General features: G+C 36.9%; 1 protein-coding gene across 3 annotated transcripts in view; it reads left to right on the top strand.

Annotated features, from left to right (window-relative positions):
* MSRB3 (methionine sulfoxide reductase B3) overlaps positions 1-26,430 on the top strand; it is a 187,869-nt gene that overhangs the window by 104,390 nt on the left and 57,049 nt on the right. For all 3 annotated transcript variants that reach the window (XM_007516857.3, XM_060194988.1, XM_060194989.1), the window contains one exon: positions 9,206-9,234. In XM_007516857.3, coding sequence (XP_007516919.1) covers positions 9,206-9,234 — 29 coding nt within the window. The remainder of the gene's footprint in view (positions 1-9,205; positions 9,235-26,430) is intronic.

Here is a 26,430-nt window from a genome sequence, read left to right as displayed (position 1 = left end):
TTGGGATCTTGATGGGGATAGCATTAAATTTGTAGATGGCTCTGGGTAATATATTCATTTTGATGATGTTAATTCTTCCAACCCATGAACATGGAATATCTTTCCACTTCTTTGTGTCTTTTTCAATTTCTTTGAGTATTGACTCATAATTTTCAGTATATAAGTCTTTCACTTCTTTGGTTAGGTTTACTCCTAGATATTTTATTATTTTTGTTGCTATAGAAAAAGGAACTGATTTCTGGATTTCAATTTCTTCTAACTTAGTGTTTGCATAGAGGAATGCCACTGACTTTTGAATGTTAATTTTATAGCCTGACACATTACTGTATTGCCTGATGATTTCCAAAAGCTTCTTGCTGGATTCCTTAGGTTTTTCCATGTATACTATCATGTCATCTGCAAATAAGGAGAGTTTGACTTCTTCTCTTCCAATCTGTATGCCTTTAATTCCTTGCTCCTGCCTGATTGCTATGGCAAGAACTTCCAACACTATGTTGAATAGTAATGGTGATAGTGGGCAGCCCTGTCTAGTACCTGATCTGAGGGGAAATGCTTCCAGTTTTTCACCATTGAGTATGTTGTTGGCTGTAGGTTTGCTATATATAGACTCCACTATCTTCAGGAATTTTCCATCTATTCCTATTTTTTCTAGTGTTTTGATCATAAAGGGATGTTGTATTTTGTCAAAGGCTTTCTCTGCATCTATTGATATGACCATGTGGTTTTTGGTCTTGCTTTTGTTGATGTGGTGGATCACATTGATTGACTTACGTATATTAAACCAACCTTGCGTGCCTGGGATAAACCCCACTTGGTCATGATGAACAATCTTTTTGATATACTGCTGTATCCGGTTGGCTAGAATTTTGTTCAATATTTTCGCATCTATGTTCATCAGAGATATTGGTCTGTAGTTTTCTTTTTTGGTTGTGTCCCTGTCTGCTTTTGGTATCAGGGTGATGTTGGCTTCATAGAAGCTGGCAGGGAGTATTCCAGTGTCTTCAATCTTCTGGAAGACTTTTAAAAGTAGAGGTATTAGTTCTTCTTTGAAAGTTTTCTAGAATTCATTTGTAAAACCATCTGGTCCAGGACTTTTATTTTTGGGAAGATTTTTGATAACTGTTTCAGTTTCATTATCTGTGATGGGCCTGTTCATGTTCTCCACTTCCTCTTTACTTAGTTTTGGAAGTTGGTATCTAGGAAATCATTCATTTCTTCCAGGTTCTCTAGCTTGGTGGCATATAGTTGTTCATAGAAGCCTCGCATGATATGTTGAATTTCTGCAGTGTCTGTTGTGATATCTCCTCTTTAATTTACTATCCGATTTATTTGGGTCTTCTCCCTTTTTTGTTTTGTGAGTCTGGCTAAAGGTTTGTCGATTTTGTTTACTCTTTCGAAGAACCAACATTTACTTTCATTGATCTTTTGTATGGTTTTCCTATTCTCAATGTTATTTATTTCTGCCCTAACTTTAGTGATTTCTGTCCTTCTGGTTGCTTTAGGATTCCTTTGTTGTTCTTCTTCTAGGTCTTTAAGATGTGCAATCAGGCTCTTTATTTGTGCCTTTTCTTGTTTCCTAATGTGTGCTTGTATAGCTATGAACTTCCCTCTTAGGACTGCTTTAGCTGTGTCCCAAATATTTTGATAGCTTGTGTCTTCATTTTCATTGAACTCTCGAAACATTTTGATTTCTTCCTTGATTTCCTCTTTGACCCAGAAGTTGTTAAGAAGTGTACTGTTGAGCTTCCACATTTTGGGACTGTTACTAATCCTTTGTTGATTGTTAAGTGTTAGTTTAATTCCACTGTGGTCTGAAAAGATGCTTGGGATGATTTCAGTGCTCTTGAATTGGCTGATGCTGTCTTTGTGGCCTAACATATGGTCTATTCTTGAGAATGATCCATGTGGATTTGAGTAAAATGTGTATTCCAGTTTCTTGGAATGAATGACTGTGAAAATGTCCAATAGTTCTAGTTTATCTATCTCATCACTTAGCTCCCTTATGTCTTTACTGATTTTCTTCCTGGATGATCTGTCAAGTTGAGATAGTGGGGTGTTGAAGTCCCCTACTATGATTGTGTTACTGTTAATATATTGCTGTAGCTCTTTCAGTAGAAGTTTGATGTATTTAGATGGCTTCTCATTGGGTGCATAGATGTTAATAATTGTTAAGTCCTCTTGATTGACTGATCCTCTGAGCATTAAGTAGTATCCATTCCTATCTTTTTTAATCTTATCTATTTTAAATTCTGTCATGTCAGATATGAGAATAGCTGTTCCTGCCCTTTTTTGTGGGCCATTGGCTTGTATGATAGTTTTCCATCCTTTCACTTTAAGTCTGTGTTTGTCTTGTTGAGTTTCCTGTAGACAACATATTGTTGGGTTGTGTTTTCTGATCCATCTTCCTACTCTGTGTCTTTTTATAGGTGAATCCAGGCCATTGACATTTATTGATATCAAAGATTGAAGATATTTTAATGCCATTCTTGTAGAGTTTTAGAGTGTTTTGATATATGTCCTATTTGTGGTGGTCTGGTTGTTTATAGGAGACCTTTCAGAACTTCTTTCAGGGCAGGCTTGGTGATGGTTGCTTCCTTCAACTGTTGCTTGTCTGAGAAGGTTTTGATGCTTCCATCTAGTCTGAATGACAGTCTAGCAGGATATAGTATTCTTGGCTGAAAGCTTTTCTCATTGAGCACTCGATAGATAGCTTGCCATTCTCTTCTGGCCTGTAGTGTTTGTATGGAGAAGTCTGCTGCTAATCTTATGGGTTTTCCTTTGTAGGTGACTCTTTGTTTTTCTCTTGCAGCCTTGAGGATCCTTTCTTTATCCTTATTCCTTTCCAATCTAAGTATGACATGTCTTGGTGTGTTTAGGTCTGGGTTAATTCTGTTTGGGACCCTCTGGGCTTCTTGAATCTTTATGTCTTTGGTGTTGTCTAGACTAGAGAAATTTTCAGCTATTATGGCCTGGAGAATGCTTTCTTCCTCCCCTTCTCTTTCTTCCTCTGGTAAGCGAATAATGCGTATATTGTTTCTTTTGAAGTCATCCCATAGGACCGTGTTGTTGTTTTCAGCATCTCTTAATCTCTTTTTGAGATCTCTTACTTCTTTTTTAGTTGTCTCTAATTCATCCTCAATCTTGCTAATTCTGTCTTCAGCCTCATAGATTCTATTCTCTCTGCCCTCTACTGCTTTCTGGAGTTCATCTGTTTTGTTGCCCTGCTCTGATACTGTTTTAGCTTGTTCAGCTAGTTGCCTTCTTAGCTCAACGATTTCAGCTTTCAGCTCTCTAATAACCACGAGATAATTAGAATTTTCTTTCATATTCTCATTTGTTATTCCTGTATTTCTGATTACAATTTTTTCAAATTCTTTACTCACTCCTGTTATTATTTCCTTAGCTAATGTTTGGATGTTGAACTTGTTATTTTGTGCTTCACCCTCTGGAGGACTTTTAGCTGGACTCTTGTCCTGGTTCGAGTCTCCAATATTTTTTCTTGTTGTTTTAACCATTTTATATATTATGTTATGAGTTCCCTTTATCAGTACTTTTCAAATTATTGATTACTATTGCCTGGATTGACTTGTGTCTAAGTAATTTAATTAAAGGGTTTACCTTGGTGGAAGTTAACAGTTTTTTCAATCCCTGAGTTGGAGCTCAGTGGTGTAAAAGCCTCTTTTTTTTTCTTCCCTGTAGGCTATGGGAGCCTGAGGGCTTTTAAACTATCAATAGGCTTCTTAGCTTAATCACTGACTCCTGACCAAGAGATAAAGCAGGGTGTGGCAGAGATAATCCAGTGGTTATGCAAAGAGACTTTCACAGCCCCTCAGCTATGCCACCGAAGTATAGGTCTTCTCCTGAGTTTCCCGGTTAGATCTCTGTCCCCTGGTGTCCCTCCCTGTTGCTGCTCCAGATTCTGAGGGTAGTAGCAATGGAGACTCAGAGTTGCACTTGGTGAGTCTCTGGGGAGTCCTTTCCTCCCTTCAGCTGTCCCCTTGTTGTGGAGCAGACTGGAGGTGGTGTCTCCACTGATAAACTGTTGAACTGTTAGCAGCCACTTAATCTCTCCTTAGGCCCCTCTCTCCTCTCTGTCACCAGCTACGCGTGTTTGTACTCAGGGGTGATTTACTGGGTTCCTGTGGTCATTCTAGTCCTGTCTTGTTTCGGTCCGGGTGGTCTACTTTGGTATTTCTAGTTGATCCGGGAGAGGAGAGGAGAGGAGAGGAGAGGAGAGGAGAGGAGAGGAGAGGAGAGGAGAGGAGAGGAGAGAAAACGATCTGCTGCTCGTAGCTTCGCCTCCGGAAGTCGAATCCCCAGCAATATATTTTTGTTGAGTGGATGGTGCTGGGATGGAAACTCAACCAAACTGGAGAAGAGCAAAAGATTTCCCTTAGACTTCCTTTCCAGTGACTACGAAATCCATACGAGAATTACTTCCTTCCTTTCCCCCTTTACTAGAGGAATGGCTTTTTCATGTTTGCCAGTGGTTCTGTGCATCTATCTATTGCCCCTTCCCTTTCCCTGCCAGTCCGGCACTTAAGTTCCAAGGCCATTTTCTGATCCAAGGAGCAACCTTTGATGCCTAGGTGTTGATTGGGAATACATAACACAATAGTAGTATAGCCTGACCTGAAAAGGCTCCCGTTAGTTGAAGAAGCTGCCCTTAAGACCCTTTTAGAGAATGCTGGGAACCCAGATACCTGGTGCTTCTAAAGAGAAAGAATTCCTTGTGTAGTGGTGAGAAGGGCTCATCCAAGAGGAAAGCCAGAGCAGAGATGTTTAGCCCACTTGTAAGGGTAGCACAAAGCTCAGTACACACATTTGAATACACAAATGTATGTTCAGGCTGGATGATCTTGCACCAAGCTAAGTGCACTTATCACCATGTGCAAAAACCTGGGTTTGAGCTCTCAATCCCCACCTGCAGGAGGAGTGCTTCATGAGTGGTGAAGCAGGTCTGCAGGTGTCTGTCTTTCTCTCCTTCTCTATATCTCCCTTCCTCTCTCAATTTCTCTCTGTCCTGTAAAATAAAAATAGAAAGAAAAAAAAAGGGCCACCAGGAGCAGTGGATTTGTAATGCTGACACTAAGCCCTAGCGATAACCCTGCTGGCAAAAAAAAAAAAAAAAAAAAGCAATAGTTAAAAGTTGCATAGAACTGAAAAACTCTCAGTATATTACGTGCATTATAGCATATGTTCTGTTTCATTTTTTAAAGTACTGGCTATAACCCACTAAATTAATTTTACAATACATGAGTGGATATGACCCAGTTTGGAAATCTGTGCCCTAGTGGTTTGAGTGGCAGCACTGTGATTAGTACTTTGGAAACATCTTACCGCTGATAAAATGACGAGTTAGAAGGAGGGTGGATACTGGTTATGAAAGGATTGAGCCAGAAATAGGTCTTAAAAGTGGTAGTTGTAAAGACCAAAAGGAGGAGGAGGGGCAGGGCTGGGTGCTGGTGCACCCAGTTAAGCACACATACTGCCAAGGCAAGGACCGGGTTCGAGCCTCTGCTTCCTACCTTCAAGGGATCTGCTTCTCTAGTGGTGAAGCAGGTCTGCAGGTGTCTGTTTTTCTCTTTCTCTCTCTATTTCCCAGTCCTCTCTCAGTTTCTCTCCTATATATATATGAAAGAGGAAATTGGATCAACTGGTATTGATTACATATAGGGAGTTCAGGAATCTAGAATCATATCATAATTTCCAAATTAAATGACCACTATTACAACAGTGTTATACATAAAGGGAAAAAAATGAATTCAGCATAATGAGGTGGCAGTGTAACATTCAGGGGGTGTTAATTTGTTGAGAGAGGGTTTTAAAAACGTATTTCTTAGTAATTTAATAATGACTTGGCTACATTTTTTTCTTTTGCAAGTTCATGTGTTTCAATTCTTTATATTCCCCTTATGAGCAAAACCATCCTGTATTTGTTTTTCACCTCTTTTTTTTTTAGCATAAATAAGAAACAGTCACCTTAAGAGTTCCATCCAATTTGTTCCGAAGAAAACAATATTATTAATAATTTTTATTTGCAGAGTAGTAGTTCTATTTTGTATATGACCAATAACTAAACAGTCATCTGGTGATGGGAATTTTAGGCTACTTTCACTCCTTGGCAATTGTGAATAATGTAATTATGAACCTAAGAGTGCACATGCCCCTTAAAATTAGTGTTTTCATGTCCTTTGGATATATGATAAGGAGGTATTGCAGGATCATCAGGTATTTCCACTTTTATTATTTATTTATTTATAAAAAAGGAAGCACTGACAAAACCACAGGATAAGAGGGGTACAACCACACAGTTCCCACCACCAGAACTCCGTATCCCATCCCCTCCCTTTCCTATTCTTTAACCCTCTGGGAGTATGGACCCAAAGTCTTTGTGGGATGCAGAAGGTGGAAGGTCTGGCTTCTGTAATTGCTTCTCTGCTGAACATGGGTGTTGACAGGTCAATCCATACTCCCAGCCTGCCTCTCTCTCTTTCCCTAGTGTGGCAGGGCTCTGGGGAAGCATAGTTCCAGAACACATTGATGGGGTTGTCTGTCCAGGGAAGTCTGGTCGGCATCATGCTAGCATCTGGAACCTGGTGGCTGAAAAGAGAGTTGCTGACTAATCTGAATCTAAAGGCTGGAGTAGTGCAGATGAAGAGTGGGGGGGGGGGTCTCTGTTTTGTAGATAGCTAGTAGGCATATTTTGGTTAAATTCCAAAGGGCCTGTGGCTATACTAGGTTTTTTTTTTTTTTTTTTTTTTTTTGCCTGAGCCTGAAATCTGATATGCCAGTGGATCCAAGTTATTGTCTTGGGAGATGATGTCATGGCTGGAAAAAGGACCAGAAAGCTGGATCAAGGAAGAGAGTAGCTCCCTAATGTGGGAAAGGTGTATAAATATTGTTGACTGTAAACCTCATCAATTTGATGTGATCTGGGGCCCATATTCAGCTTAGAAGGCTATGTGACCTCTGCATCCCTGTGGATCTGAGCTCACATTCTGTGGTCATGAGTAGGAACATTCCAAGCTGCCCCAATATCAGGACCCATCTTCCTCAGGTGTAGCATAGAGTATGTTGTTCAGCCTCCCTTCAGAGGATAGAACATTCTCTACTGTTGTTGATCCAAGTTGAGGGCAAGGTCCTATGGGGGTCCACAAAGGGGTCTGTTTTGTTGTTCCTGATATAGATGACCAGTGCCAATGGAGAGAGGGATTTATTCGAAGTCTAGGCCCATCATGTCTGGGAATCTTAGGACTTCCCTACTAGGGCCCCAGCTGATGGGGTGGCCTGATAGTGACTAAAGAGTCATTATTAAAGTATACCAGTCTCTTGCCCTTATTCAGCTTTTTCTGTCCTTGCTTTGATGAGGTTAGCTTTGGAGTGAGTGAGAAAACTGTAATAGGAAGTAGGTGAGGAGGGTATCTAAGTCAAGTAGACACTATTTCATTATGAACTTCATACTGACTCACTGTAGACTATTGTGCACATTTGCTTTCAGGTATATATTTTGCCCTAATTTATGGATACATGTGAACATATGCTCTGTCTCATGGGACCTGGTCTATATCTAGGTTTTGAGACTTTGTTGAGAAGTGAACCACCTGGAATGGAGATATTTCCACTTTTAAGGACTCTCCATACTGTTTTCCATAGAAGCTACACCACTTTGCATTCCTACCAACTCTATCTGGCTACCTTTGTCTTTGTAACCTCACCAACACTTGTCTTTCTAGATTTGTTGATGTAGGCCATTTTCATGGGTGTGAGGTGGTATCTCATTGTGGTTTTAATTTGTTTTTCTGTAGTGACAGGTGGAGTATGTCTTATGTCTGTAGGTCATATCTATCTCTTTTACATGTGAGAAGATAAGGTTGTACATGAAGTTGAAGAATTTCTGACACAACCACCAAATGTTATTAATGTCGTTGTTCAGAGATAATGGGAATAGAAAAGGCAGTGTTTTCCAGAATAGGAGAGAGGACAAAAGGTGAAAATGGGTTTCCTCTTCAAAACTGGAATCAAAGACATTAGAGTAGGATTGAGGTGAGTGCCAGAACTTTGGGAAAATGTGGATGTGGATTCCAGAGGTGGTTATTGGTAACCACAGCTAGAGTACAGAATGTAATATGTTTTCTATAACATGTGCTTTTTTACAATTATTACTTATAAGCATCAGGTGAAATTTTTCTTGGGACTACTTTAAAAAAGGAAGTTTTGACAATATAAGCTGCTCTTTGTTTATCCTTCTCCTCTCCCTCAATGGATGACTTCTCTTGCAACTAACTTAAGTAAAGAAAGCCACCATTTCCAAAAATGCTTTGCTACCCTGGCACAATTTCAAAGAAATCCCCTTTCTTTCTCACTTAGTTAACTACATTTCCCCAGGGGGGAAAAAAAAAACCTTCTCTGTCAATGTAACATCCTTTAACAGGACTCCTGCTGGTAGGTTATTGTATCTGGCTGTGGCAGCTGTGAACATATATACTATTGATTGTTAATGTGTGATATAAATCCGACTGGAGCATGCCTGCTAATTGGTTTGAGAGCTAGATAGAGACAATGCTGTCTTATAGTAGCTTGTCTAGATAGGCCTAGTCATAGGGTTAATTCTGCTTGACAGCACATCAGCAGCATCTTGAGAGTAATTACTCAACAGAAGTTTTCCCACAGCCAAACCCAGAGCTTCAAAGGCTTCTGAATTTACAACCAGTACTAACCTATATCTGAAACATAATGTTCCCACAAGGGCTCAGATTTTTCTTCTTATTATTAAATTGTATGGGGTTATAAGGTTCATTTACTCTGTGAAAAATGCAATGAAAAATTATTTGGTGTTGAATAATTGGAAATCTTTAATAATAAGTAAAAAGATAATTTTAAATTTGGGCTCCTGATTGCTTTGTTATATTGCTGAAACAAGTTAGTTTGTAGAGGTTGGGTGCTACTTAAAAACGTAACTTTAAAAAACACTTTTTATTTTTCTGTACTGTGTTATCTTTTTGGGTATGTGCATTTTAGGGGCCCTATGCATTACATGCTCTTAAAATAATTAAAATAAATATGATTACATTTATAAAATTATTTTACTTATTGACCAGTGTATTGAAAGTTATAATTCTTGCATCATTTTTCTCTCCCTATAAAGTAACTGTTATCCTATAGTAAGATTTTATATAGTAAAAACATTTCTTTCCTTTTGCAGGTCAGAAACCAAATTTGACTCTGGTTCAGGTATGTTTACATTAATAATGTTATTTTGAGTAAATTTTCTTTACATCATTCTCTGAAGTGTAGTTCATCAGATCAAGAGCCATTTTGATTTTAAACAGACTAGTCACTCTCTTTTCAGAACATGCCCCCCCCCCCCAAGCCAGAAATGTAGGCTGCTTGGAATCTTAATAACCGGAGATGTTCACTTTGAGATTCTTGGTAGTTCTGCAGTAGGCATTTGTGTGTTATATCTGTAGCACTTCATTTGAAAGCAGAGATATGGAGTTGTATTCAGTCATTGCTCAAAATAGAATATTATTCTCCTGGGAGACAAAGCACCTTTAATAATTTGAAGATACTCTGCAAGTTACTTGCCATCAAACATGGGTAACAGATACATTTAATCCAACAAAGGGTTTTAGCCAAAATAAATAAAAAATTATTCTTTATTATGTTCAGAAAAAAAAAGCAAGGGCTGGATACCCTTTTTGATAGTCATGTTAAAGAATCAACATGCATATCTCGATCTTTATTTTATAGCTTTTTTTTTTTTTATGAATTTCCCTAGCTTAGCAAAACTCTTGAAATATAAAGTCAGTACATTTGAGTTGGCAAATTTACCTAATTAGAGAACCATGATTCCGAAAATCCTTCCATTTTGTGTATTCTTGGGATTTTTTTTTTAAAAAAATTTATTTCTTTATTGGGGAATTAATGTTTACATTCAACAGTAAATAAAATAGGTTGTACATGCATAACATTCCCCAGATTCCCATTTAACAATACAGCCCCCACTATGTCATTCATCATCTTTCATGGACCTGTATTCTCCCCACCCACCCACCCACCCCAGAGTCTTTTACTTTGGTGTAATACTCCAATTCCATTTCAGGTTCGACTTGTGTTTTCTTTTCTAATCTTGTTTTTCAACTTGGGCCTGAGAGTGAGATCATCCCATATTCATCCTTCAGTTTCTGACTTATTTCACTCAACATGATTTTTTCAAGGTCCATCCAAGATCGGCTGAAAACGGTGAAGTCACCATTTTTTACAGCTGAGTAGTATTCCATTGTGTATATAGACCACAACTTGCTCAGCCACTCATCTGTTGTTGGACACCTGGGTTGCTTCCAGGTTTTGGCTATTACAAATTGTGCTGCCAAGAACATATGTGTACACAGATCTTTTTGCATGGATGTGTTGGGTTCCTTAGGATATATCCCCAGGAGGGGAATTGCAGGGTCATAGGGTAGGTCCATTTCTAGCCTTCTGAGAGTTCTCCAGACTGTTCTCCACAGAGGTTGGACCAATTGACATTCCCACCAGCAGTGCAGGAGGGTTCCTTTGACCCCACACCCTCTCCAGCATTTGCTGCTGTTACCTTTTCTGATGTATGACATTCTCACAGGAGTGAAGTGATATCTCATTGTTGTCTTGATTTGCATTTCTCTGACAATCAGAGACTTGGAGCATTTTTTCATGTGTTTCTCGGCCTTTTGGATCTCTTCTGTGGTGAATATTCTGTCCAAGTCCTCCCTATTCTTGGGATTTTGAATCATATGTGACTGTAGCAGATAAATATTTCTTGTTGATAATATTGACTATATGGAGGAGAAGGGATGGTGGTAATGTCAGGTTACTGAATGTTAAATTTTCAAGTCCAAATTGAAGTGTTCTGTTTATAGTAGTTATACCATCTGTACAAGGATACGTCTTTCACTTTTGTGACCAAAGATTTTATCCATGGCTCTTATTTTTCCAGCCTTTTTCTTTCTTTCTTTTCCTTCTTTCTTTCTTTCTTTCTTTCCTCCTCCCCCTCCCCCTCCCACTCCTCTTCCCCCTCCTCCTCCTTCTTCTTCTTTTGTTTAAATCATGGACATCTTTGAAAACTACAAAGCTCTCTACCCTGTAAAAATCTCATGGCGATACTGATGACAAGTTCATTCTTTTAATTTGGGGCTCAAATATATTGTGGAAAAGTTTAAATAATTCAAAACTAAGAAACAGGTAATTTTTTTTTCTTATACACTTCTTTAGTTTTATATTGAGTCAAGGGATCAAGATATAAGAAGCTAGACCATTTGTTCTTTGGTACTTTATACCAAATTTTTGTAAGAAGGTAGCATATTGAGACAATTAGCATGGATTTAAAGATTCAGATTCTCTATTATTGATCAAATACAGAAAGTAAAATAGTCCTGTTTAATATGTATAGCTCTAAATAGTGTTTCTGATAAAATTGGGTTAAATGGAGAAAGATGCTAAGCTTGTCAGGGGTAAAAAGTAAAAACTAAAAAGTGTAGAATATATACTCATGATGCAGTTTTTACAATCTGAAAACTACTATAGATTAGCCTGACATACTAAGAGAAATAAGTTAACTTCTTAAGGTTTTCATCTAAGTAATTTGGACTACATACAGATTTTTTTTACATACAGATTTTTATAGAAAGGAATTATAAGTAATATGACATTACCATGGCCTCATTTAATTAAAGAAAATTTGAAAGATCTATTTGCAAGGAAGGTTAAGAAAACCTTCAAGCCAGAAAATAAGGGTTCAGAATTAATTTTGATCAGAGAGCCCTAGGAATATTCTAGCTTCAAGATTAATTTGATTAAAACTTTATCTGTCATCTGGCTATAACCTCTTAGCATTGACTCATATACTGCTTAAATTCTTTTATTCTCTGTTTATATAACTCAGTCACCCAAAGTTTTCATCTCTGCCAAATGAGAACAATCATTCTATCTTTTTTTTCTAAAGAAGTTTTAAGTTTTTCTTTAAAATGCCATTTCCTAGTTGATGTAATAATGTTGTCTAGGATCATGTGTAATTGGTGATTTAAGTAATAGAACGAAACAGACTTTCATTTATGTTCAAAAGTAGCAAGAAGCTGTGCTCTTATCCCCACCTCCCAAGAAGGGAAGTTAGTTGATGCTGGAGGAAGCAGAGCATTGAGTTTAACGTAGTGATTAAACATGAAAGCCATATATCAAATCTCAGGAGAAACATGCTTTTGAAAGGGGCAGAGAACTGTGGAACATATTGCATGATAGGCTATGTAAACAGAGCCCTGGAGGTCAGTGTGTGGATGCAAACCAATTAAAGAGAGAACCTACTGGCTTTGCTTTCTGTCTTCTGCATGGGGAGGATCACAAGTTAACTTGCACAGGGTTGAAGTGTAAAAACTTTGCTGGAATCAAGTCAGCACCTTTGGAAACTTTGTTAACTCTTTCTTAGCACTACCAATTGTCTGTGTTTTGTCTTGTCTTTTACCAAGGACCCTAAGAAGTTAAAAACAAAAAGCAAAATGCACGCTCTTTTGGCCCCTTTGTGCATTATCCATCAGCAATGGTGCTAGTGATGAGTAGAGTAAGAGAGAAAGCAGAAGGTGAACTTCTTAAATGACCAGTATTAGTGGTGTAGTCAGATTTCAAAAACATGCACATCTGACTAAAAAAAAAAAAATGTTTGGAAAAGTCATAATTTCATAGAATAACTGAAAAAAGTTATTTTTCTACATTCTAAGCATAAGAAAAAGATATAGGTGGAATTAACTTATCATACATCAGAATATTGTTGATTTTGTTCTAGTAAAATAGAATCTTATAATCAAGAAGAACTTGGAGCCTTTAAGTTAATAACTGAATGTTAAGGACTTCAAGGAGTCTAATTCTGGGTGAGAAAATGAAATACCAAACTAAATGGTATAGTTTCATGGTCCATAAACATTCAGAACAAAGTTTTTTTGTCGTGTCCCCCCCCCCTCCCCCGTAGAGTCATGTTGGCTGAGAAAGTGAATAAGCTTATGTTTAGTGCTTGTTGATTCTGGGCTGCTTGGAATAGCTGTGCTAAGGAAATAGGCTCATGGAGCACAGCAACTCAAAGGTATAAGATTTCATGAAAGCAAATCATGGAGGATTAAGGACCCTAATGAGCCTGGTTTAGTGTGGAGAGTGGCAGAGGGAACCCACTATTAAATAAAGCCCAAGAGTGTACAAGGTTAGGAGCTCCTAAAAGGCACAACAGAATATAATTATCCCAAAGGAAAAAAAAATAAGAAGAAGGAGAAGGAGAAGAAGAAAAGAAAAGAAAACCCCAAAGAAAAAAAGCAGCTAGTGTCGCTGTTAAGATCTATAGTTTAAAAGGAATCTACACTGCGGTAAAGGAAATCAAAGAATATAATCAGTTGAAGCTTGAGGCAAAAACATAAAGGTACTGAAAAACAGAGTGATCTATTATTGGCAGTCACTAAGTTGAAGAGAACTGAGGAACTTGAATATAGTTAAACTAAAGTTTTGAAAGCTTATTAACAAATGAGACAATGTGCCTAGCATAAAGAGCCTTTCTCAAGAAATAGATGGATAAGAAAATTTTTTTCCAGATTGTTTAAATGTGAGAATATGTTGACAACACTTTTCAGTTGCTCCATATCAGTTTCATCATTTCTTATTCTTGAAAGTCTTATAAAAATGAAAGAGAAAATAAAGTGTAAGTCTCTAACAATATTGAACTTTATCTTTCGCATCATTATTAAAAGTTAGAAAAATATTGACTATCCTAACTATATATATATATATTATATTACCAGAGGCTGAGGCTAGAGCTGGATATAAGTCCATCTCTCATGGAAACTTATATCTAGTTAGTCATTTATACACAGTCACTTGGATTTCTCTCTTTCTCTCTCTTTTGCAATTAGGAGCTGATTTTTTTATTAGCGATTTAATATTGATTTACAAAATTAGAACAGGAGTATAATTCCTCAGCTTTCCCACTACCATGTCCCTACTCCCTTGGATTTCTTTGCATATTTAGCTAAGGAGGACTAACAAGGTTAAATATAGATTCAGATGGTAAGTCAACTTACAATACTTAAACATAAGGTAATTTATTTGTATTTCACTTTACTTGACTTTATTTAAAGTGTATCACTTTGACTTTTAAGAGAACAGCCTAATAAGATAGACAGTTAATATATAGTTTTTCAATAGCTTTAAAAAAATATTTATATATTTACTTCCCTTGTTTTATTGTTGTAGTTATTATTGATGCTTTTGTTGGATAGGACAGAGAGAAATGGAGAGAGGAGGGGAAGACAGAGAGGAGGAGAGAAAGATAAGACACCTGCAGACCTGCTTCACCACCTGTGAAGTGACTCCCCCGCAGGTAGGGAGCCAGGGGCTCGAACCGGGATCCTTACGCCGGTCCTTAAGCTTTGTGCCACCTGCGCTTACTGCACTACTGCCCAACTCCCTTCCAATAGTTTTTAATACGTAGTGACACTTCACATTTGATTATTGTTAAAGGAAATTAATTAAGAAGAGAACTTTGACAAATGTTTGCAAATTCTAGTCTCCACTTTAAAAAACTTTTGTTGGGGATTCTATACAAGCCTTATCTGAAAAACCAAGTATCCTCTAGTAATTTTATGGAATTGTATATAAATAGTCCATCTCCTTTTATAAATTCATTTAAAGACCAGGAAGCAGAAATGACTGATTATAGAGATTTTGAAGGAGAAAGCTCTAAATGAAATATCTAATTATATAATTATAAATATGTAATTATATAATTTTAGTGGATTTTTATTAAATTTGATGTATACTACATGACACATTTTTCTTTTCCTTATTCAGAATTAAAGCATTTAAAAAAATTGTTATCAGAGGGAAGGGTGATAGAGACGGAGAGAGACAGAGAGACACCTGCAGCACTGCTTCACCACTTGCAAAACTTTCCCCCTGCAGGTGGGGTCTAGGGGCTTTAACCTGGGTTCCTTGCTTACAGTAACATGTGTGCTCAACCAAGTGTACCACCACCAAGCCCAGAATTACAGCATTTGAAATAATGAATCTTCTTCATAAACTTTAGCTTGATCCTAGAAATATTAATATTATATTTTAAAATTTAACTGTATTTAAATTTCCACTTTATATTTAAAATAAAATTATGAGAGAAGAAAAGAGAGAGGTAGAGAGTGAAAGACCAAAGCATTACTTCATTATATACAGTGCAGGGGATCTCACCTATGGTCTCAACACATGCAAGGCCTGTGTTCTACCTCCCTGGTCTTATACCATATTTTAAATAGTTGCAGTTTTGATTTTCTGTTGTGTACAATGATTATTTAATTAATCACTACTTTTATTAGTGATTTTCAGTTCTATTGCCTTCTTGCTTTTTTAGTAAACTTGTTACTAAAAATAGTATTTTAGTAATACTGTTTTTAGTAATAGTTCAGTATTTACTATTACTATTTATTCAGTAATACTATTTTTAGTAATAGTTCAGTATTTAACTCAATTTTTGTTTTTTGCCTAAGAGATGTTTAATTTTTTTGGAATTGTTTTGTGGGTGATTTGGAAGCAATATTCTTTGCAGTGTTAGAGGTTTTAATGAATATTTAATCTGATTCATGTCATTTATTGGCTTCTAGTCTGTCTGACAAGAACTTAAAAATTTTTTTTCATCAATTCTACCGCTTTAGAAATTACCACTACTGTGTTAATAGTTTCATGTAATCTGTATTTGCACTTTGTAGCTAGCTTGCTTGAGGATAGCCTTATACTTGTCATCTTAAAGAAAATTTTATGCAATATCAATCCTTATGAAAATGAAGGCTTCTCTAAATAAGAACTTTCAAACATATTTTTATTTGATAGGAAATATTTATTTTCATTTGATAGTACAGAGAGAAATTAAGTGGGGAAGGGGAAATAGAGGAGATATACCTGCAGCACTCTTTCACCACTTGTGAAGCTTCCTCCCTACAGCTGTGGGCTGAGGGCATACATGGTAACATGTGCACTCAACTGGGTGTACCACTGCCCAGCCTCTTAAATCAAGAGATTTTTATTGTCCCAAATTAATATGTAACATACACAGTTGTTTTATCAATGATAAAATGGTAGCGCTCTCCCCTTTCATCCCGCTATAGGCCTTGGCCATTCATTACACGATGCAAAACTCTTTTCTCAACTTAGTGGCATCATCTGGTCTCCCACCTGTCTGACAGTATTCCATCTATCTTTTAAGACTCTGCTCCTGTGTGGTACTAGGGCTCGAACTTAGGCTGTCTACTTGACAAGGTATGCACCCTCCTGGTGAATTGTCTCTAGCCTAAATATTCTTTCAATTTAAATTTTTCTGTTTATTTTTAGTTTTAAAATCTTTTACAATTAGTATACTTAGCAACTATTATATACTAAAATTATAAAAATTATTTTTCATCAGATGGAACATAATAATATAGTTATAGACATGTCTTGAATATATAGTACATGTTTATATGTCACTGCAATGTGACTGCTAATAGGTGATTGAAAAGGTGCTGGCAGTTTTCCAAAGTCTTCCAAAGGTAATATCAACTGCCTTGGTTCATTTTTCACATTCTTGTGTCTGGTGTTAAACATTCAGGCTCAGAAAGCTAGATGTTTCCATTTCTCTCAGGCATGGGTTCACATTAACAAACTAACAAGACTGATGAATAAAGCTATAGTGCGGGGAGTCCAGCGGTAGTGCAGCAGATTAAGCACACATGGTTTGAAGCAGCGGTTCGAGCCCCTGGCTCCTCACCTGCGGGGGCGGGGGGGGGGGGTGTCGCTTCACAAGTGGTGAAGCAGGTCTGCAGATGTCTGTCTTTCTCTCCTCCTCTCTCTGTTTTCCTCTCTTCTCTCCATTTCTCTCTGTCCTATCCAACAACAATAACAACAATAACCACAACAATGATAAAACAACAAGGGCAACAAAAGGGGAAAAACTAGCCTCCAGGAGCAGTGGATTTGTGGTGCAGGAGGCACTGAGCCCCAGCAATAATCTTGGAGGGAAAAAAAAAGTTACAGTGCGAATGCATTTGACTATGATGAAAAATAGAATTTCCATGTGATTACGAATACTTTAATTTGCTACATCAGTGTCATAAATAGTTAAGCTGTACACATAACTCAAAAATTGACTATTTGACTTCAATCACCAGTGATTAGATTCTTCTGTTCTTAAACTTGATAGTGTGTTCTGTTTCATGTGTAGTATTTTTTTGCTTTATATACTGTACTCGAAATTTATTTATGTTATTTGTAAGTATTAGTAGTTAACTGCTGTGTGCTATAAACTGATGCATATTTTGATCCAAATCTGGCTACCAACCATGCAGTTGTGATTACCAAGTAATGTCTAATATTCTCAGACCCAGAATACTGTTGTCAGTGCATTGTAACAGACATTTATATCTTGATTCCATATGATCAGTCAATCAAATTGCATGTGTATGTAGAACACTCAATTTATTTGTGATATAGCATTAGATATATGAGTATTATGTAGATCATGCTCTGAAGGGGTTTATAATCTATTGAATAATGAAATAGGTACAGGTGAAGGTATCTGGAGTGGTTCTAGTAATAGATTCCTAGTGGAACTTAGAAGAGGGAAAATTATATTAGGCTGTAGTGATTGATTAGGAAATTTCACTGTTGAAGGTAAGACTCAAATCTTCAAGGGCAGGATTTAGATAAATATAAAGAAAAAGGGAAATAATCTCAAATAGTCACTTAAAGTCGGACCCAAGGTAAAGGTGAAATAAGTATTTGAGAAATTCTAGAACTCTGGAATGGTTGTTGGGAGTAATATGTGGTTGTGAGTTTTTAGAGACCACAGGTTAAGACCACAGGTGAGATTTTCAACCTCACTCTATAGATAATAACAACAATACATACCTAACCCATCACCGAGGTACCACTGCTTCCACCTTTGGGTTGTGTGGCCTTTTTAATTCTCTATTTTTCATTAATGTTCTCAGATCTGCCATTTATTTTAAATTTAAACCTAAGCAGCTCAATAATAGACAACTTTATTTTGTATTTAGTATGATATTGCTCTCTAGAATTGGATAAAATGTTTCATATTCCTACATGTAATTATATTTTCATGTTTCTGAGAAAGCAGTATTTATTTAAAAATAAAATTTTACTTCAGTCTGTTTTATAGAAATAAAAATGTATATCTTTCAATTATTTTAATTGTTTTTTAAAAAATTTTCTAGTCTGAAAAGTAGAATTTCAGCTCTATGTTCTAACCAGCTTGTAGGAAAGTAACCTTCTATGCTCTTTCAAAATAGTTCAGATTTGCCTATTAGAAAGTCAAAGACACTATGTTTTACTTTTATAAAATGATTAGTGAGAATTTATTTCCTACTGTATTTTTACTGCTAAATTTTTTTTTTCTCTTCTGGTATGAAAGTATCAAAAAGATACTTTCCCACTCCATATGAAGTTTAATATGTTAAAAGTGTCACCATACACAAGTCATGGATCTATTTAACAAAAAGAAGAAAGCTTCTACATTTTTCTGTTATCTGTATTTCTCACAAAGGCTCACTAGGGCAGCTTTACATAGGATGGTCAGAAATTAAAATTCTATGATTTAGAAAATGTCTTAATCTGTTTCAAATAATTTAGTAGAACATGCTGGTAAAAATGACATGATTAATGTCTGAAGAAGATTAAAATATTTTCACATTCTGGTTTTTAATGACTGCTATCTTAAGTTTCTACTCTAAAATTTATAACTAGTTAAATATTACAGGAAAAAATATATCATTCATAATCCACTTGAAGTTGTATTTTGCCTTATCAAATTGGGCCTGTTTTATAGCCCAAACAGCATAAATTAAAGACAAATTTTAACTAAAAGATGTCTTTTGTGCTATTCATAATACCTTCATCACAGTATTAATATTTATTGGGCTCAACATAAAAGAGCTGCAGTGATTTTTAATTGGGCATAGTAGCGCATCTCAGTATGTGATTTTTAAATTATCTTTACAACTAGGCTGGTCTTCATCTTTGAAAACAAGGCCATTTTTATAATGCTCAACTATAAATATTTTCTATGTATTTAAATAGGTGGCAAGTATAATTATTAATGTTGAAATTCTTCCCATTGATTCTACTTGTTTTGTCTTTTTTTATCCGGAGATAAAGATGTGTATTTAGTCTCAGCTATATTTACCTTTTTAATCCCTCATTTTTCTCCTTCATTGGGGGTATGTGTAAATATTACATAAAATGGCAAATAGAAGAAAGTCTGTTTTGTCTATAGATAACCTGCATCTTAAACAAACACATCAGCATGATCATAAGAGTTTTGTTTGGTAGGAGAAATAAGATGTGTAAGACCAAACCCAAAGTATGTCACAAATTATATGAATTGGTATTAACCCCCTTTAAAAGTGGATAATTTTTTCTGATTGTGTTTACTTAAGGACTCATCCTACCCAACATTGTTTTCACCATTTCTTAATTCCCATCACCCCTTTTATAAAAACTTGCATTCATTCCTGAAGCTAATCTTTAATCAAATACCTCCTACCTCAATTTTCTGCAAAGCCAAGCATATACATAACTTATAATTCTAGTATTGCAAAAGGAAAGTGTTACCTTATCTTAATTACTTCTAATTTTGAAACCACACAAAATCAAATATTTAACTTCCTATGCTATAAATCTTTAGGGGCAGAAGTTGGGTTTAACCTCCTCTATTATATTTATCTTTTACTCACTATTAAGGGCCACAGTTGGTGACTGAGCAAATCACCAAATGAATGCCCAGTGAATAAATCTTTAATTGCTTACTGCTTATATTCTTTTACTTACATATGAAAACTAACATGTTTAGTATTAGTCCTGCCATTTTGTTTCCTCATCATGCTTGTCGACCTTCCCCTCATCCTTTGATTGGATTTTTATCCTTTTAAATAAATTCTAGTTGTAAATTAAACAGTTTCCATATATTTGTCTACCATTTACTTGAGAAATATATTTAACCTTACATATTACCATTAAAGTTGGGAATTAATTAAAATATATAACCTCCAACATTTTCCCCGATATAAGAATATTAGTCATTTTCTTTCAGACCCCTATGTACTTAGAATGCATCCAATCTAGACTTTTCCTTTTTTTTAAATATATTTTTTGATATTTATTTTCCCTTTTGTTGCCCTTGTTTGTTTTTTATTGTTGTTGTAGTTATTGTTGTTGTTGGATAGGACAGAGAGAAATGGTGAGAGGAGGTGAAGACGGAGAGAGGGAGAGAAAGACACCTGCAGACCTGCTTCACCACTTGTGAAGCAACTCCCCTGCAGTTGGGGAGCCCAGGGCTCAAACCCAGATCCTTACAGCAGTCCTTCCGCTTTGCACCACGTGTGCTTAACTCACTGCGCTACCGCCCGACTCCCCTTTTCCTTCTTTCTTACTATGCATCTTTCTTTAAAGTATTTTATTTATTTACTTTAAAAATATTTGTATTAGTGATCTAACAGTGGTTTGCAAAATTTGGAGGATAGTTTCATACCATAATGTGTGTGACCACACTCAGCATCAAAATCCTTTGCCCATCCCCTAATAACCACCAGTTCCCACACAGTCTATGAGACAATTTGATTACTGTATTTAAAAAATTCATTTGCTTTATTCATTTGTCTCTATTCAGTACAAAAGATTTTTAAAAATTAAGAAAACAGTTATTAGTGACTGGGGATTTGACTCAGTGGGTGAAGGATTAATTTTGCATGCATATGAGGTCCTAGGTTCTATCTCCAAGGACTACATATACTGGAACAGTGCTCTGGTCTTGTCTTCCCCTTTTCTATAAGATAAATACATTTAGAAACTTAAGAATTCTACTAAATGTAATAACTCCTCTGTTAACTACTTTTTAGAATTAACATTGTTCCTTTAATACACTTTAATTTTACTTATTTACCTATCACTGTATCTTTTTCCTTAATTTTTAAAATATGTTTTTATATTACAGAATTACATGTCAACAGGGGTTTGAATCCATACCATTCCCACCATCAGAGCCTACCACTGTTTCCTTAATCTTTATCTTTCTTATAAATATGTCTCATTTTTTCTTATAGTACTTTTTAGGTATCCTTTCAGAAAGGACTTTACTTAGCAAACTGAATTACTTCATGTATAGATGCTTTTAATTACATTTCTGATATCAAAGAGAGGATTCAATACAGAAGATACACCATTGTGCATTTATTCTTCAAGTATGGAAGTCTATGAAGATATCTTAAGATCTTTGCATATGTTTCAACTAGGGTGAACTTCTTATTTTTATTTTAAATGATAAAAATTTTACAGGTATGATTTTAATCTGACCAGAAGCACTAAGAAAAAAAAAAAGGAGAGGAGAGGACTCAAATAAATCATATTATAAATGAAGGGGGAGAGATCACTGTTGTTAAAATTTGGAGGCTCCAGCTGGCCGGGCTAGCTTCACGGGCGGGTAACAGAGACTCGAGAACACACGGCTGGGCAGGGAAGCTGTATTTCTTTATTCAGAAACAACGATTCATAAACTAACCCAAACTAATCACCAAACAGAACTCTCCTGCATCCTTCTCACATGGCGGCGCCAAGAACTCTGGAACTCTGGAACTCTCTCGGGGTTCCTCGGGGCGGGGACAAGTGGGCCCGCCAAACTAGCAGGACCAAACCACAATCAACTAGAGATGGGGGGAAAGGGGACCAAGCCACTATGAAGAATACCAACAGATCACAACATAGTAGAAATCCAAAGTGTCATGCAGGCTTTCTATGGAAAAGTTTGGCAGGCTTTCTATGCCACCAAACTGGAGAACCTGGAGAGATGGATGAGTTCTTAGAAACACACAACCTGCCAAGACTAAACCAGGAGAAACTGGAAAATATGAATAGACCAATTATAGCCAAACAAATTGAAACAGTAATGAAAAACAAAAGTCCAGGTCCAGAAGGCTTTACAAGTGAATTCTATAAAAACCATTAAGGAGGGGCTACTACTTAACACATTTCAAGGTTTTCCAAAATATCAGGGGCACAGGAATACTTCCTAACATCTTCTACGAAGAATTTAGGTATCGGGCAGGGGCGATAGCATAGTGGTTATGCAAAGAGACTCTGAAGTCTGAGGCTTTGAATTCCCAGGTTCAGTTCTGCCATACCACCATAAGCCGGAGCTCTGAAGTGCTCAAGTAAAAAAAAAAAAAAAAAAAAAATTTAAGTATCATACTGTTAAAATATGCATTCTACTGACTGCTTAAAATAGGCATTCTTTCTATGCAAAAAATATCCAGTATTGAGGAGGAGCTTGTTAAACATAATACTTGGTTCATTTCATTAACGTGATTTTTCATGTTATAAATTAAATTAACTTAAATTTAGCCTTTGTAATATTTGAGTTTTGTTTTAAGAGCATTTGAAACTAAAAGTAAAATCTAAAGATGAATTATATCACTTTCAATTTTTACTAATTATTTTTTTAACAAGGTACCAGATATCAAAGCTGGGGCCCAGCACTGCCCATCACATCTGAGACACCTCTCTGCCCCAACTTATTTTTCTATTTTTCGAGAAAGTCTTTTTTTTTTTTTTTTTTTTGCTCTCCAGGGCTATCACTCCAGTACTGGCACTGCAAATCCATTGCTCTCGGCAGCACCCCCCCCCCATTTTTTATAGGATAGGACAAGAGAGGTGGGGGAGATAGAGAAGGAGAAAGAAAGGTAGACACTTTCAGAACTGTTTCACCACTGTGAAGCAAACCCTCTGCAGGTAGGGAGCTAAGGGCTCGAACCGGATCCTTGTGTGGGTCCTTGTGGTTCATACTATGTTCATTTAACCTGGTGCACCACTGCCTGACCCACAAAGTTCTGTTTCTCCATCCGTGGAGTTCTTGCTTTTTTCACATACTGCTGTGAATTGAACTCAGCGCAGGAGGTGGGTGCTCTACCACAGTCATTTCTCTACCTCTTAAATGTCATTATTCATTTTCGAATACTTTGCAATATTGCTCTTTGTTTTTCTAGTCTATAAAGATTAATGTGGTCAGAGGCCTTCTTGTCAGTTTTGTAAGTGAAAGAGTAGAATGACCTGTTTTGTAGATATTTGCACCTTTAATACAAATGCTATATTCTAATACTTCTCAGTCTTATTTCATTATTTCAACTTTGGGGTTTACTTACCTAAGGCTCTTGGCTACTGTAAAGCTAATGGATGATGGCATGACAGGATGATAGTACAGCAGTGGTATCTCATCTCGAAGGCATTCAGGGAATCAGTTTGACACAACCAAGAATGTAGCTTGAGTATGAAGGGCAATGAAGAAGGAAAATAAGGAAAAGCTTTGAGAATGCAAGTAAAATAATGAAAAAAAAAGATTAGAGTCTTTAAATTGTTAAGACTTTTGAGTTTTACTGTGAAATAGCCTTTCAGAAAAAAAAATGTGTGAATTTATTATCAACTGTCTGCGGTATTTTTTTTCTGGATACAAGTCAAACTGTGTATATTATTCTCTTCTTATTTTCTTTATCAATCTGATAGGTGAAAATTATGATCCTACTTGATTTAATTTATTTTTAATGACTAGAAACTTTGAACAGTTTCCTTCCTTCATTTATTATTTATAACTTTTTATTATTTAATTACTACTTTTTGGGGGGCAAGGCTTAGATTAACTTCTAGCCTCAAGTCAGACCATTTGGATTCTGGTTCTATCTTTTAAGAACTGTGTGTTATTTCTTTTTTTTTTCTTTTTTCCCCTCCAGGGTTATTGCTGGGCTTGGTGCCTGCACCATGAATCCACCGCTCCTGGAGGCCATTTTTCCCCCTTTTGTTGCCCTTGTTGTTGTAGCCTCATTGTGGTTATTATTATTGCCATTGTTGACGCTATTTGTTGTTGGATAGGACAGAGAGAAACGGAGAGAGGAGGGGAAGACAGAGAGGGGGGAGAAAGATAGACACCTGCAGACCTGCTTCACCGCCTGTGAAGCGACTCCCCTGCAGGTGGGGAGCCGGGGGCTCGAATGGGGATCCTTACGCCGGTCCTTGCGCTTTGCGCCACCTGCGCTTAACCCGCTGCGCTACAGCCCGACTCCCGATGAACCTATTTTTTAATAAGAGTTGTAAATGTAGTAATTATTTTTTAGAGACTCAGACTAAGCAAGTAGATTAATAATGTGATTTATCACTTTGTGGAAAATATTACCATTTAATCTTATGAGAAGAATTCAGCAAACACTAGTTCGTTCATATATGTAATATTATATTTCTTCATTTTAAAAAAGGATTTGATAACATAGCCCATTGGATTATTTGTATATTTTTGAAAGTCCTCTACTATTTTATATAGCACCTTTTGCCAACTAGGAAATGATGCTTTCCTTGGACAAGTGAATTAAAAAGACCTTTCTCGCACAAAGCGCAAGGACTATCGTAAGGATCCAGGTTCGAGCCCCCAGCTCCCCACCTGCAGGGGAGTCACTTCACAAGCGGTGAAGCAGATCTGCAGGTGTCTATCTTTCTCTCCCCCTCTCTTTCTTCCCCTCCTCTCTCCATTTCTCTCTGTCCTATCCAACAACAACAACATCAATAATAACTACAATAAAACAACAAGGGCAACAAAAGGGAATAAATAAAGACCTTTCTCTTATCAGCTCCACAGCTCTCTCCCTCTTCTCTCTCTCTCCCTCCCTATCTCTTTCTTTCTCCCTCCTCTCTCTCTCCCTCTCTCTCTCTCTCTCTCTCTCCCTCTCGCTCTCTCTCGCTCTCGCTCTTGCTCTCGCTCTCGCTCTCACTCTATCGCTATCAGCTCAGTGGACTCTCTGGGCTAAGGCAAGTACCCAAACATGGGAGTGAGAGGAGAATGAACTGGAATTTTAACTCACACTTGACATTTCTATCAGGTTATTTTCACAGACCCCAGATAGCACTTTGCTATGTTATGGCTTCATGTTTCAATGTGGGCACACAGTGATTTTTGAAGTAGTTTGATAAATTCATGGATAGTTTTATCTAAATCTACTTGCATTAAGCAGTCATTATCTAAATCTACTTGAATTAAGCAGTCATTTATACAGGTACTTAAAAAGACATGTTGATTTCTTTCTTTTCTTTTTTCTTTTTTTTACAAAAAAAGAAAAAAGAAAAGCTTACAGTACAGTTGTTGACATATAGGTACAACCTCTCACTTCCCCATGACAGGTGTCTAGGAGTAGAGCAGCAGTTAGCTCTGGCATGTGGTGATTGTAGGAACTGAACTTGGGACTTCCAGGGCTTCAGGTCCTGTGCTCTAATTCTGAGCTTACTCCCTGACACTATACAGGTCCTATCATAATTGAAAAGAAAATAATTTTGCTTGAATATTGTGATAAGAAAGTAAGGGATCACTGTTACCAATCTTACAGCCCTTTATTCTCTGGGTTTAAAATCTATGTACTCTTAGGAGTTCGGTTCTGGGGGGCATGGCGGTAGCATACCAGGTTAAGAGCACATAACTAGAAGTGCAAGGACTGGCATAAGGATCCCAGTTCGAGCCCCCTGCTTCCCACTAGCAGGGGGGTCGCATCACAAGTGGTGAAGTAGGTCTGCAGATGTCTGTCTTTCTCTCCCCCTTTCTATCTTCCTCTCCTCTCTAGATTTCTCTCTATCTTATCCAACAACAACAGCAATAACAATAACAACAAGGGTGACAAAAATGGGAAAAATGGCCTCCAGGAGCAGTGGATTTGTAGTGCAGGCACCGAGCTCCAGCGATAACTCTGGAGGCAAAATAATAATAATAATAATAATAATAATAATAAATTTCTGCCTCACAAAAATGATGTTAGAGATACATCTGAGGCTGTGCCTTTTTGAATACTTTCTTGTTACGGAAAAATTGATAGATATCATACAGTCTGCAAAGCATGGTGTGTGCTTTGCAGAAGTCTCACCATCATAGTGTGCTTAGCCATTTTGTAGGGCTCCTGCCTTTATCTCATAGTGTGCTTAGCCATTTTGTAGGGCTCCTGCCTTTATCTCAATATTCCTGCAAAGCTCATGATTCTTAATCCCATTTTCACTATTTTCCTTGGGGTTTACCCTACACTGTAAACATCTTATTTTTTTTAATTCTATACTTTCTTCACAATTATTTCTTCATGTCTCTTCCTCCAAGATTTGTCTTTCTCAACGTCCATCCTGCACCAGCCATTCCCCCCACATAGAGGCACTGTCAGTAATGCCTTCTTCAGAGCCCATTTTCTTTTCTCATGTAAGAACTTCATCTTTTGCGACTTGCCAACCTGTTCAGTCACTTCCCGCACTTCACTGTTGCTGTGGCAAATGCTAGAAGAACTGTTGCTGCGATGTATTAGCTCCCTTATAGTGCTCCCATATATT

The sequence above is a fragment of the Erinaceus europaeus genome, chromosome 7 (assembly GCF_950295315.1).
Source record: "Erinaceus europaeus chromosome 7, mEriEur2.1, whole genome shotgun sequence".
NCBI classification, from domain to species: Eukaryota; Metazoa; Chordata; class Mammalia; order Eulipotyphla; family Erinaceidae; genus Erinaceus; species Erinaceus europaeus.
This window is presented reverse-complemented; position numbering and strand designations above follow the sequence as displayed.